Source organism: Myotis lucifugus, unplaced genomic scaffold (assembly GCF_000147115.1).
Source record: "Myotis lucifugus unplaced genomic scaffold, Myoluc2.0 scaffold_198, whole genome shotgun sequence".
Classification (NCBI taxonomy): domain Eukaryota; kingdom Metazoa; phylum Chordata; class Mammalia; order Chiroptera; family Vespertilionidae; genus Myotis; species Myotis lucifugus.
Genome location: NW_005871246.1, coordinates 1,956,449 through 1,970,580, shown reverse-complemented (window position 1 = coordinate 1,970,580; position 14,132 = coordinate 1,956,449). Strand labels below are relative to the sequence as shown.

The 14,132-nt window shown below is 56.7% G+C and overlaps 1 protein-coding gene across 1 annotated transcript in view; it reads left to right on the top strand.

Annotated features, from left to right (window-relative positions):
- Positions 1–14,132, top strand: part of CBFA2T3 (CBFA2/RUNX1 translocation partner 3) — a 55,418-nt gene that overhangs the window by 21,612 nt on the left and 19,674 nt on the right. The window contains exon 2 of the mRNA XM_006097355.3: positions 12,410–12,559. Coding sequence (XP_006097417.1) covers positions 12,439–12,559 — 121 coding nt within the window. The 5' untranslated portion in view covers positions 12,410–12,438. The remainder of the gene's footprint in view (positions 1–12,409; positions 12,560–14,132) is intronic.

The following is a 14,132-nucleotide window of genomic DNA, read 5'->3' as shown; positions in this document are numbered from 1 at the left end:
ACCCACCTATCCATCCATTCAAAAATTCACCCACCCACTCCTCCATCTGTCCACCCATCCACCCACACATCCAGGCATCCATAATCTACCCATCCATCAATCCATCATCTACCCACCCATCCATCTGCCTCCTACTTACCCACTTATCTCTCTATATATACCCACACCCCCTTGTGCCCACCCACCGGGGCAGCCAGACCACCACATTCATTGTCATAGCCCATTCACACGCAGGTAGGTGCACCAGTCTGCAGATGGGCCACTTGCCCTTGGTGGCAATGGACCTGGGAGGATGAGAGGAGACTCCAGAGCACCAGGACCGGTGCTGGGAGAGGAGGGCGTCCGGGATTTTTGCTGCCCCTCCCCCAGTCTGGCAGCCCCTCCTCCTGCAGCAGGGGCCCAGATGTCGGGCGCCTCCCCCGCAGCTCTCAGTCCAGCAGCTGGGTGAGGAATGTGCTTCCTTTGTGTGCTAGCTACAGGGTGAGCAGGCCTGACATCTGGATCGTGTTTGCTGCCCTTTGGAGAGCAGGGAAGGTTTTCATTCCAGCTCTTTGAGCTCTCCACCCTCCCCCACTTTAACTCTTTGCCAGTACGCTGTAGAAGACCAGACTCCGTAACAGCCCACAGGGCTCAGGGCCAAGCGGTCGGGGCATCAGTGGCCAGTCGGACCTATGGGCTCCGCAGCCCGACCAGAACCCCAGACTCTCCTTGAAGACACCAGCAAGAACATAATGGCTCTGACCTGCTTTCTACCCAGGAACCATGGTCACAGTTCATTTCTCATCATTTTTCTGTGCATATGTTTACTTACAAGATGGAATTACATGCTTTTGTCACCTCCTTTGATTCTCACTCATGAGTCACTTTTCCAGATCATTAGATAATATTCTATCTATCATGGCATCATTTTTGCTAGTAGTGGGTATTTGAAATATAACACACACGGAAAAGTGTGCAGCGTGAACTTCATAAAGTGTTCTGATAACAAACATTACCTGCCCTGCCCTCAGGCCCTGATCCCCTCCCAGTCACTCTCTGTCAAGGGAACCCCCAACCTGACTGTGACACCATAGACCATTTTGCCTGTTTCTGAACTTCATATAAATGGACGCACATGGCATGCGCTCTCTGGGGTCTCGTGGCAACCACTCACTCACATGTTTATGAGATGCATCCATGTTGGTGCATATGGTTGTTCTTGTCCTTTTTCCTTGCTATATAGTATTTCACCGTGTGGATCTGCCATGACTCATGACCATTTGACTCTTGGTGGGCATTTGGAGGGCTTCTCTTTGGGCCTTTGTGACAAGGTGGCTGATGACCACTCTGATTGCTTGCTGCTGACTCACATGGGTTTGCACATCTGTTGGTTCTGGGCCTAGGAGTAAAATCACTGTGGCGTGGGGTGTGTGACATTCAGGCTATTGGATACTGAAAAAGTTTCCAAAGTGAATGTAACTATAGCATGGTTTTGAAGATTCCATAATGTTGCATTAACCAGAAAGTTTCTTTAACAAGCCCTCTATTGTGGTCATCTTATTTATTACCTGTTCTTCACTCTTATAATGCTATGATGAGCATCCTTGTAGGTAACTGTTGGCTGGCATCCTGATAATGACCTTTGAACACATTCGCTAAGGTGGGTTTGCTTGTCCAAGCCAAGTCACCACCATCATGTTATAGGTGTAACATGGGCTGTGCTTTTCCAGTTCAAGAGGAGTGGGGAGCCAAGAGGCAGGAGGCCCTGATTCAACTTCAGTTTGCCATCTTTAAGTTCTGATTGGTTGGTCTCTAAGCTCCCTTCCAGCTCCAATATGTTGTAGTTCTCAATACTAAAATGTATCAGTTAGCTACTGCTGTGTAATAAATAACCCCCAAACAGTAGCTTGAAACAACAACCATTATTTGGATCATAGTTCTGCTGTTTGGGCTGGCAGTTTAGTCAGGCTTATCTGGGAAGTTCTGATCCTGGTTGGGCTTGCTCTTGGGACTGTGGTAAGATGTGGGTCTGTGGTCAGCTGTGGGTTCCAGATCAGCAGCTCTGCTGATTGTGCCTGGGCACCCCACATGACTAGGCCCTCAGCTGGGACAACTCCCCCATGCATGTCTCACCCTCCAGCAGGAGGGTCAACAAGAGAGCAAGTGGAGCCAGCCTCTGTGTCCAGCTCACAGTTGATTGACATCACTTTTACTGCATCCTATTATCCATACAAAGTCCCAGGGCCAGCCCAGATCCAAGGGCAAAAAGCAACCCTGTCTCTGGATAGGTAGAGCCGCAGTCACATTGCAGTGGGCCTGAGTCAGGAAGAGCAAATAATTGAGGCCACTTTGCAATGCATCCACCTCAGAGGTGGAGGGGATCTTAGTAGCTGTAACCAAGCTTCCTTGCTGTGGGATAGGCTCCAATAGCTCCTTGGTCCTCAGACACAGCATGAAGGGATGGATGTCCTTCCCACTTACACACATGGGAGCTGCTTGCAGGGACCACTGGCAGGGGCACAGGTCCTGACCCAAGCCCAACCCAGGTTCTCTCCCACCACAGGGGGCCAAGCTCTCAAACATGCATAGATGGGATCCAGGGCAACAGAGGGCAGGTAGGAAGCACACTCTTTCTTAGTGTTCAGCCAACAAACCTTCATGGAGGACCTACTAAGTGTCAGGCGATTGTTCTGGGACCAGTACAGAGAAAGACAAGACCGTGTGACTGGGAAGACAGGCAGTGGGCACAAGGACCAACACAGCCAATGATTGATTCCAGGTGCTGACAAGTGTCCCAAAGCAGATAAAATTGGGTGACGTAGCAGGAAGCACAGGGGTAGGGCAGTTTGACTTGGGTGAGCAGGGAAGGCTGCTCTGAGGAGGGGCATTTGAGCCCAAACCTGACTAATGAGAAGGAGACAGCCTTGCTGCGATGTGGGGCAGCGCCCCAGCAGGTGCAGAGGTCCCGAGCAGGACAAGAGCAAGAGCTGGGCCCAAGGACTGTAAGGCAGTCAGAGCACAGGAGATGTGCAGGGTACACTCAGTCCATCTGCCCCCCCTACCCCCATCGAGCAGTTTTGCCCCAGCTTCTTTGATGAGCCCCAGGCTCATTTATAGGCATAACATGGGCTGTACTTTTCCAGTTCAGAAGGGGAGGGTGGGCCCTGCTGGAGGGGAGTTCTGGTGGGATTGGGTCTGGTCCAATTTTGCAGCATCTCAGTGGTAGAAGGGACTTTCCCACCCAGGCATACCGGCTCCCTTCACCCTGACAGGATGTCATGAACTCCTGCTTATGATGGTGGGCAGCCTGCCCACTGCCAAGTGTCCCCCTGTATCTGCGAGGGTGCTTCCCTGTGCCCCTGGGACATTCTCTTGTGGACTCTCTCATTGGACGGAGGCTGGCTGGCCCCTTCTGGGTAGACTCTGAGTACATCCACAAGCGCTGCCACCAACCAGCTGGGCGCTTCAGCCTTTGAGCTGGACACACATGGGGTCTGCTGTGTGATGGCCATGTGGCCTGGGGCCAGTGACGTCACTAATTTGTGCCTCAGTTTCCCCATCTGTAACTCAGGATCCTAACACCTCAGGATTTTGTCAGGAGAGTTGAATGGGAGAGGTGTTTCAAAACCCCCGGCACAGAAACAGCTCTTAGCAAAAGAGAAACTATTTAAAATCGAAGTTGTACCCTAGCCGGTTTTGCTCCGTGGATAGAGCATCAGCCTGCAGACTGCGGGTCTCGGGTTTGATTCCTGTCAAGGGCATGTACCTCGGTTGCAGACTTGAGCCCTGGCCCTGGTCAGAGTGTGTGCGGGAGGCAACCAATCAATGTGTCTCTCTCACATCGATGTTTCTCTCTTTTTGTCTCTCCCCCTTCCCTTCCACTTTCTCTAAAAATCAATGAAAAAATATCCTCAGGTGAGGATTAAAATAAATCAATAAATAAAATCAAAGTTGTGCACACATGCGGAGGACAGATCCTTCCTTCCAGGACCCCACAGCAGGGTCTCCTCTGTGCCCCATGCAAGCAGGACGCTTTCCCTGGATTAACGAGTTTTGCCCTTCCTGTACTCTGTGGAGTGGGGTCTGTTCCCATCCCCATTCTACAGGTGAGAAAACCCAGGCCCAGAGTAGGAAAGCCACTGCCCTTGCCGCTGAGAGACTGAGGCGGGTAAGGAGGAAGGCCAACCAGAACCTGCCCCCTGATGGCCCGACCATGTAGTTTCCAGTTCACGGGGCCCTTCTGGGGCCCTTATTTAAGACCATCCCCACCCCAAGAAGCAGAGTTACAGGCCCCATTTACCAATGGGTAAACTGAGGCTCAGAGGCCAGCTGGGTAATTTCCCCGAGTTCACAATAGTTGGTCACAGAGCAGGATGGGAACCCAGGTTTCCTGACTCCTGGGCCAACACTGTTGTCATGGTGACCTGCAATCTTCACAGTCATCACCCATAGGCCTGGGGGTCGGGGTCCCTGGGGCCAGGAGGGGGTGGCTCAATACTGTGCTGTGGGAAGGGTGGTGGCAGGCAGAGGAACAGCCCACCCGGGTCAGGCCCCAAGGACTGGGCAGGGCTGGGCAGGAGGCCCGCCTGGAGCAATGGAAGGGAAAATACTAATCCTTGTGTTTTTATATTATTACTTATTCATCGGGTGGTGGAGGCCTTAATAGAAACCAGATGTGGGAAGTAACTCAAGTTCCAGCGCCTGGGACTCATTAGGCTGCGCCACCCCCAAAATCCCCTGCTTTGCCGAGGTCTGGGATCAAAGATGAGTGTCCCCCTGACATTGGCCTTGAGGGCTGGGGGATGGGTCTCTCCTGGTCAGACCCACCCATCTGGCTGTAGGGTTTGCCCTGAACACAGGCAGCCCCTCCACATCCCTTCACCATTGCCCAGCCTGGGAGCCCCCTGCCATCTCTGGTCCCAGACCCCTCTGAGATGTGGCTGCTGCCTGAGGGTTCGGGCCTAACTTTTCCCTCCATTTATTCCCTTTAAGAGGGTCCAGAAGAGTCGGGGTGCCCACCCCCGCCAGGAAGTTTGCTCTCAGTGGGGAGATCACCTGGCTTACTCAAGACCCCAAGGTTGCAGGAGAGGAGCCCCCACCCACTCTCCAGGCAACCCTTGAGGGGAGGAGGGTGGGCATTCTAGGGGCCAGAGCTGCCTAAGCAAAGGTTTGGAGGCTCAAATGCCCCCTCCTCTATGAGAGAGAGCTGGCTCCCCCTCTCTCACTGCACCTCCTGTTTGCATCTTGAATTCCGGCCACTCTGGGGACGGGGCCCCTCTGTGAACTGGTAGTGTAGCCTGTCTCACCTTGCCCGGGCCACACAGCAGTCAGCACAGGGTGCGTGGGGTCTTCCCAGAGACGGGGCCCTGCGGGCACTCAGGGCACCCAGGCCTTCAAAGGAAGACTTTCCTGCACTTTCAAGGTCCCATGGATATGAGGCCAGAAAACCTCCCTGGGGCCACCTGAGCCAGAAAGGACATCACTCTTGGTGAGGACATCACTCTTGGTGTGGACACGAAGGGCCCGTGGGCTGCTCCGAAAACCAGGGGACCCGGCTCCACCCCTCGCCGAACTGCTTGCTGCTCCAAAGATGGCGTCCCCAATGGCTGACCCCAGCCTGGCTCCCGGGCTCACTGTGCTGCTTTGGTGTCCATGGCTCCGTTACATCTTCTAAGGGATCCTGCCCATGGGGACACCCTGACGCATGTGTAGCCTGATTTCTCCTCAAACACACTCACACTTTCTCTCTCTTCCATGAGTTTGATGACAGGCTTGTAGGAGGGTCAGGGGTTATTTGTAAATAGAAGGGGCCAAGCACCATTGTAATAGGAGGTCTGTGAATGAATGGATGGATGGACTGGCAAATGGATGAAAATCCTGGCAGGCACAGCAGTGTCTAGGAATCAGAGCCCTGAGCCAGGCAGCCTCATTGAGCTGTGGCCTTGGGTGAAACCCGGACCTTCCTACCCCAGACACCCACCTGGATCAGGACGTTGCCACACAGAGAAGGTGGCCAGGAGGTGACAGTACTTAGGGGCGGACTTTGAGGCAGAGGGCTCAGGAATCGTGACTGGTAAAAGGAAGCCTGTGGGCCGGGAAGCCCGGAACAGTCTCCTGTTGATGGGCTGCCTCCCGGGTCGTCTTGGTCATAATTCAGCAAGTATCTATTGAGTGCCTACTGTGTGCCTGGTACTGTCCTGGACTCTTGGTTTTGCATTTGGGCAAAGAGGTGGAGGATGCAAGCAGATCTCCAGGTATCCAGGGGAAGGAACTCTTGGCAGTGGGAACAGCCAGGCAAAGGCCCGAGGCAGACACAGCCAAGCACACAAGGGCGGAGTGTGGGAGGGGAGGGCAAAGGGGACAGCCAGTCACAGAGGACCATGGGTGCTCTCAAGGGCACTGGCTGGGACACAGGCAGCCACCTTTACCCGTCTTAGGAAACGTGCCTTAGAGGGCACTTCCCACTCCGGTTCCCAAGAAAGTCGAACAGACAGGTTTACCTTGGCAGGAGTTTAAGGTAGTGGCCCGCTGCCCACAGAGGCAGAAGCTGGGCATTCAGAGACGGGGGCCGGTTCCTGGCTCTGCCCCCCACCCACCTGCAGAGCCTCACCTCTCAGGGGATGGTGGGTACGGGCTTGTCAGTCTCACCTGGTTGTGGAGGACGTGGTGAGGGTAGCCTTGGCCAGACAACCTCGCAGAGGGGCTTCCTTTCCTTTTGCTCATCTGCACTTTCCTGCAAGGAAGAGGCAATGTTTGCAAGATGCAAAAGGAAAATGACTGGACAACGGTTACACGCTGGTTTCCTTTGGTCCTCGCCACCATCAGAGTCACTGTGATTGCATGTTGCTCTGAGTGCTCTCTCCTTACTCCTACTCCTACTTACAGATGTGGAGACTGAGGCTGGGCAGATGCCCAGAGTCCCTGCTTGTGTTACAGAAGAGGAAACGGGCACAGTGTCCTTCCTCCGGTGCAGGGCCCCCCACACCAAGCTTACCCGGCAGCCCTGGAAAAGGCTCTGCTCACACACTCCGTACTTCTGAGACCGGCCTCTTTGTTATGCTGGGGACTTGAGAGGGGCTGAAACCTTCAGGGCCCCTCCCCAGCCCCCCATGGACCTCAGGAACCCTTGCCTGCAGGTCAGCTCCTGGAGAGGGGCATGGAGGGGGGGGGGGGCTGTGCCCAACCCAGGAGCAGCACCTACTCAGTTTCTGTGTGGGAACTTGTCCCAAGACCCCACAAAAGAGTGGCCTCTGGGGCCAGGCAGCCTGGCTTCACGTCTTCCCCACCCTGTACCTCAGTTTCTTCACCTGTTCACCTCACAGGCTTGCTGTGGGGACAAGATGAGGTGGTTCGTGCAGGGTGCTTAGGGCAGGGCCCTGGCATTGTTGCCTGTCAGTCCCCGTGCAAAGGGCCTGAGGCAGCAACAGCTGAGATTACCTGTTGTTTCTGTCAGTACTTGTTGGTGCCTGTGCAAAGAGCCTGCGGCAGGTTACCTGTCATTACCTGCTGCCTTCCTACATCCCACGGCTTTCGTGAGGGTCAAATGAGGTAGCAGTAGGAATCAGACTACAAAAGATCAAAGCGGGAGCTTGTTATTTTGGCAGCAACGTGGATTCAAGGAGGGCAAAGCCGGGAAAATGAGCTGTGCTGATGCTAGCAGGTCCTCCTCCTGCAGAGGGTTCTAGAACCCCAGGGCTGGGAGCCCTGGTCGATGGCCAGTTCTCAGCCAGGCAGTGTGGGCTGGGAACCACAGGCAGACACGGACAGTGATGGATGGGGTGGCTTGTTCCGGCACATTCCGTGTTCTTTCCCACCAACTCTGCCTGGCCTTGGAGAGCTGCTTCCTCTGTCGATGGATTAGTGACATTTCGCTGGGAACTGGATACCCGTCTGGGAAAGACACAGGGAGTCCCTCGGGCCCTGGGAGCACAGGGTCTGGGAATGTTCTTTAGTGCTGGGAGCAGCAGGCAGGGGGTGGGGAGATCTGACCGTGAACTGGAGCAGAAAGCCCAGATCCCAGGGGCTGGAGAGGACAGGGCGCTTTTGCCCACCTTCTCCCCTCTCTCTCACTAGAATGTCGTGAATCGGCTCCTGCACACTCAGACGATATCAAGACACCAGCCACTCAGGAGCCAGCAGGCCCCCATCCCTTGTGCATCCATGATGGGAAAGACAACAAAGAAAGCCCCTGTAGAGGGTGGGGACAGCCCGTCAGAAGATGGATAAGCACAGGGGTCCGATGGCCAGGGCAGGCCTTGGTCTGCCTCTCACAGGCTGGTGACCTTGGAGAGCCAACACCTGGGCCCTGACAGCGCTTTCTGGGGACGCTGTGTGGACGTGCAGGGCACGAGCCCAGCTCCGACTGGGTCTGAGGACACCTGAGAGTGGACACTGGAGGAGGGAGGGGACAAAGAATGGGGAGAGAACGAGTGTCTTGTGGGGCTGGCCCAGGTTTACGGGTGGTGGTTCGAACTTGTGGGAGCTCTGCCCTCTGAGCCGGCTCATGCTGGCCCCTCAGCAGCCTTGGTGGGAAACGGGGAAAGGGTGGCCCTCTCACTGGCACCTAGAAGCCAACAGTAGGGCCCTCCCCTGGACTCTCCCATTCCCCCCATACCCCGGCCGCTCCTGCTCTCACTGGCTTATGGGCACAGGGTCCCTCCTGGACGTCCCTACGCTGGCTGCCTTGGGCAGGAAGGTCGTGTGAGAGCTGCTGGGGGTCTGAGCCTCCCAATGAGTCTGGGGGGACCCCGAGCAGCCTTAGCTCAGTATGAGGCCTTGAAGGGGGGCAGAGCAGGAAGCCAGCACAGGGAGAACAGAGTTACCCCTGTCTGGTGGCTCCTTAGAGTGTAGAGAGGCACCTGTGTTTGCCCTGCAGGTAAGGCCTGGTGAAGCCCATGTGCAGGGAAGCCGCTGAAGGGGTTTAGGCCAGAGAAACCGGGTGCGCACTCCAGACCCGCTCCAGCTGCGTGCAGAGCCCTCAGTGGCTCCCGCTGCCGTGCAGGCATCTACGCTCACCAGCCCAGCCCCAGCTGGCCTTCCTTCCCGATTTTTCTGTGCAACCAGAGGCCCTGAGCACTCGCCTCTGGCCTTTGTGCTCTGTTCCTGGCCCACAGTGCTGGTCCTCCTCATCTCCACACCACCTCTGCTCTGCACTGAGACCCGTCGTTTCCTCCTTCCCGAGGCGGGGTCTGTGCTGCGGAGAGCCCGAGAGCAGGGACCCAGCACATGAGTTGCTCTATAACCCTTTGCCGCATTTCACTGAGTGCTCCTATGTGCAGACGCTTCACCTGATCTCATCGAGCCTCCAGCTGCCCCTTATGGAGGCTCGGAGATGCGGTAACTTGCCCTAGGTCACATTGCCCGGAGGGAAATAGAGCCAGGACTCAAACAAGATTCGAGAAAGACTCATGAGATCCCGTGTGGCACACCTATGGTCTAGCATGCTCAGGACCCACAGTCCAGGCAGGAGCTGGGGCAACGTGATGCCTCTTCAAAAAGGAGAAGGGTGCCTGTGGGTGACAACCACGAAACCCTGCAATCCCATGTGACTGCAGGGAGGCACCCATACTTGCTGTGTGCCCTTGGGCAGATTACTGCACCGCTCTGTGCCTGCGAAACAGGGTTTTGGTGAGAATAAAAGGAGTGATGACTGTCCAGTGCCGAGAGCAGGACCTGCCTCCTCTCCTACGCAAACAGATGGCCTTGCGTCTGCCTCCCTCTCCTTTTCACCCAAGGTTGCTGGGCACCAGCGGAGCTCTGCCTGCTCCAGCCTCGAGTCCCAGCAGGCACTGTGGCATGAGTGTATCCTGAGCCCGCTCTCGGGCTGTGGAGACAGTGCGACGTGCCGAGTTGTCCTGCCTGGACCCTTCCTCCGCCTCTCTGACCATTGAGGGTTCTGTTAACAAGCTCCGTGTAAGGAGTGTCAGTACGTTGAGTGGCCCTCCCCAACGGGGTTTTCCTTTATCGGCTTTTCTGGTCTGTTTAGTCTCTAAGGCTTCCGCCAAGCCCCAGTGTGGAAGGGCTTTGGAAAGTCAGAACAGGCCTGCGGCCCGTGTCCCAGGTTGGCATCCGAAACACCCTTCCAAGCATGCTGGTGGCACTGCCTGCCCTGGGGTGGCCTGGTCAGATGAAGGGCTGGCCAGGACAGCCTGCACCCTTAGGGGTGGCCCAAGGCCCACGGCGGCCAGCCACACTTGCCTTCTTTGGTTGTCACCAGGGACTGGCCACCGGCCCTGCAGCCAGGCATGGTGTTGACGGGCCCCACAGCTGCAGTGCACATGTGCCCAGCCATCAGCCTCCTGACAGGCTGGCTGTGGGGAAGGGGGAGCGGGGTGCCCGGCGGGAGGGAGGCCAGCGGCTGCAGCTGAGTGGACAGCAGGTGCTGCGAGGCTGGGTGACGGCTGATTCTGGCTGCTTCCCTCCATGGGCCCAGCAGGGTGGGGGCTTCCCTCTCACCCCCCGGGGCCCTGGAGTGTGGAGGACTGTGAGAGCCCCTCCCTGGTGCTGCGGACGTGTGGGCATCTCCTCTCTGTGAGGGGGAGGTAGGGAGAGATGAAGGGAGGTTTGCACGGCATTGAGCATGAGATAATGGTCATGCCATTTGTGAGCATTATTAATCACCATCCCCAGAGGCGGGCCACCCCCCCACACACACATGTCTATGTGTCTGCCCTGAGCAAGGGGCGAATGGGGGGAGAGCAGAGGGAAAAGAACTGTAGTCACACAGTGACTGCTAAGGGCATTGAGCCTTGATGGCGGTTCTGCCCCACCATCTCCCTGGCTCTGGATGAGACCCCATCAGCGTTAGCAAGACAAGCTCAGGGCAGGGTGGGCTGCGCCTCCTTACATAACAGGTAGAGAAGGTCCACCTCCACGGCCCTGAGCAGCTGGGCCATCCGAAATCCCAGCCTCTGCTTCCAGGTCTTTGTGGCCTACACGGGCGGGCCCTGGCTGACCCTGTGTTAAGATGGAGCGGGAGGTCCAGTGCTCACCCCCTTCCACCTGCAAAGAATGCCCAGGCAGCTGCTGGCTCAGGGTCTGTGTGTTTGGCCAGAGTAACTCAGAGGCCTTTTCCTCTGGGTCCTGCTTTGTGGGGCCGGGAGCTCAGGCCCCACCCAGGTTTCATTTTGCCACTTCCACCCTCTCTCCACACAGCTGGCCCCTAGCAGAGCATCAGACCACATAGGACTTTTGACAGTTTCCAGGGCCTCAACCCTTGAGCTACAGACCACACCTTGAATGGGCAGACCGAGACCGGCCTGAAACTGACCATGTCCCCAGCCTGGCTGCTCCCAGGAATTGCCCAGGGCCAGGAGATGATTAGAAAGGAGTTTCTGGCCCTGACCGGTTTGGCTCAGTGGATAGAGCATCGGCCTGCGGACTGAAGGGTCCCGGGTTCGATTCCGGTCGGGGGCATGTACCTTGGTTGTGGGCACATTCCCAGTAGGGGGTGTGCAGGAGGCAGCTGATTGGTGTTTCTCTCTTATCAATGTTTCTGACTCTCTATTCCTCTCCCTTCCTCTCTGTAAAAAATCAATAAAATATATTTAAAAAATAAAAAATTAAAAAAAAGGAGTTTCTGCCCTAACGGTTTTGGCTCAGTGGATAGAGCATCGGCCTGCGGACTGAAGGGTCCCGGGTTCGATTCCGGTCGGGGGCGTGTACCTTGGTTGCAGGCACACCCCCAGTGGGAGGTGTGCAGGAGGCGGCTGATTGGTGTTTCTCTCTTATCAATGTTTCTGACTCTCTATTCCTCTCCCTTCCTCTCTGTAAAAAATCAATAAAATATATTTTTTTAAAAAAGGAGTTTCCACCACCCCATGTCTCCTGGAAGACCCCCATTCCAGCCTGAATGGGGCCTCAACCCACTGCAGCAGCCTCACCTGGGGCCCTGATGGAAACACAGGTGCCCACCCCACACCGGCTTAATCAGAAATGGGGGTGGGGAGGCCGGCATGTGCATCTGAACAGGCCCTTCAGGAAGTGCTGGTGGAGGCTGCCTCAGTGGGTGCCGCCCGACTCCCGGGTCCGCAGTACCAGAGCGCCCACCCCCCCAGCCCAGGGAGGATCCAAGCCCCGTGCTGGCCAGCCTAGGGCTCTTGCAGCCTACCTGAGATGGGCTGACCCAAGCCCACCCTCTGGTCCCAGGTGGGTGAGATATCAGCCACCTGTGAACACACCTGGGGCTTATCTGGGATTGGCCAGGCCCTGGGGCCGGATCTGGCTTTGTGGGCAGAGACGGAGCCACCTTGGGTCCAGCTGGGTAACCCCCACCTGGGTCTCCAGCAGCACAGTCCCAAACCCAGCTGCTGGGGGCCGGGGCTTCCCAGGCACGAGGTGTGGCTGGGGAGGCGCTGCCCCCTCCCCTCTCCGCCTGCTTCACTGGCTTTCTCTTTTCTCCCCTCCCGCACCCCGCACCCCGGCACAGCAGTGGACAGGAAGGAGAAGAAGGCTGCCGCCATGCCTGACTCCCCCGCGGAGGTGAAGACACAGCCCCGGTCCACGCCCCCCAGCATGCCGCCCCCTCCACCCTCTGCGTCCCAGGGCACCACACGGCACTCCTCCTTCACACCCCACACAAGTGAGTAACTCCAGGCTGGGCACCACATGGGGCAGAGCAGAGAGATCTCTGGGCCCTTGAAGTTGCTGAGGTGCCAAACCTCATTTCATGCTAATAGAGCCGGTGCTCCGGTTCCTATGCCCTTAAACATCCACCGTTGGGCCCTTGAAAGGGAGGGTCCATCATGGCTGAGGCCAAGCTTTGAGGTTCAAATCCCAACTCTTCCACTTCGTAACTGTGGGCCCTTGTGTGAGCTACACAACCTCTCTGGGCCTCATATTCCTCATCTATACAGCAGAGCTGGCTATAGCCCCTGCCTCGCTGAGCTGCTGTGCAGACAAGTGAGTTAATAGAAGTTCCTACCCAGTGGCCGGCATATCGTGAACATTCCATCAAAGTTGGCTGTTATGTTTGGAACTCGGAGAGGGTCGGGACTTCCCCGTCAGACAGCAGGTTACGGGAGTGCAGGTGAACTCAGTCAGGCCTGCGCCCTGCTGGAGAGCCAGCAGAGGCGGCTCTGGTCTCAGAGGAGCTCCCCACGGGCTCTAATACCAGGGGCTCTGCAGCCAGGCCCCCGTGGGGGGTGCAGGTTGGCCAGAAACTGGGGTCAGCAGGGTCTCAGCTGCCAGCAATGTGGTGGGTAGAACAGACCCTTAGGCAGTGCCTCGCCAGCCCTGGGTACATCCAGGTTGAGTGTCTCGACCCTCACAGCAGCTCTGGGTCCTCCAGAACCCACCACCACTGCTGGAGTCTGTTCCTTAGAGTCAGAGAAGTTGGGGACTCAGTGATTTGGAGTCCTGAACAGTTGGGAAGGAAATCCTCAGGTTTGGGCCAGGGGCTTAGCAGTGTGTCCTAAGGGTTTCTGATGGGCATTGGAGAGAATCTGTGTACCACCTCCACACCTAAGGACCCTTCCCCAAGCTTTGAAACCCAAATGAAGCCTCTCTGGTGTGGCAGGAGCCGCAGACTCCTTAGCCTGTGGCTCCTGGTCTTCACGGGGCTAAGAAGTAAGAGCTGCTGCCTCCAGCCAGGACCCATAGCTCTGCCCAGAGCGTGGGGTGAACTACAAGGCCGGTCTAGATCTCTATGTCTGGACACAAAGGGCACTGGGTCTGCCACCCAAGGCTGGCCCCAGCTTCGTGGCCCAGCCTCCCTCAGGAAAAAGGCATTGGCTGTGGGGTCAGGCTCGGCCCCTTGTTTGTAGGATATTGGCTTAAGCCAGTCTCCTGACCCTCCGAGCCTCAGTTTGATAAATGGAGTGCTATCACCTGCTGCCATGTGTGGCAGCCTGAAAACAGGGACATCTCAACACACAGTAGGAGCTGAGTGGCCAATACCCTTCCCTACACCTTCGCTTGGCACAGAAGGTTCCGGCTCCCCCTTTCTAGCAGGTCTTAGCTAGGGTCCCCATGCATCACAGAGACTGGAACAGGTCCTCAGCCCTGCCTCCTGCCCCAGGACGGGCCCAGGGCAGCGGGCTCTCACTCCACAGTTCTCAGCCCACAGGTCCGTGTCTGCCTTTGTCAGCCACACTAGAAGGGGCCAGAGGCTGGGCTTTCTCACACACAATTCTTGCGTGGCACTGGCTGCCTGG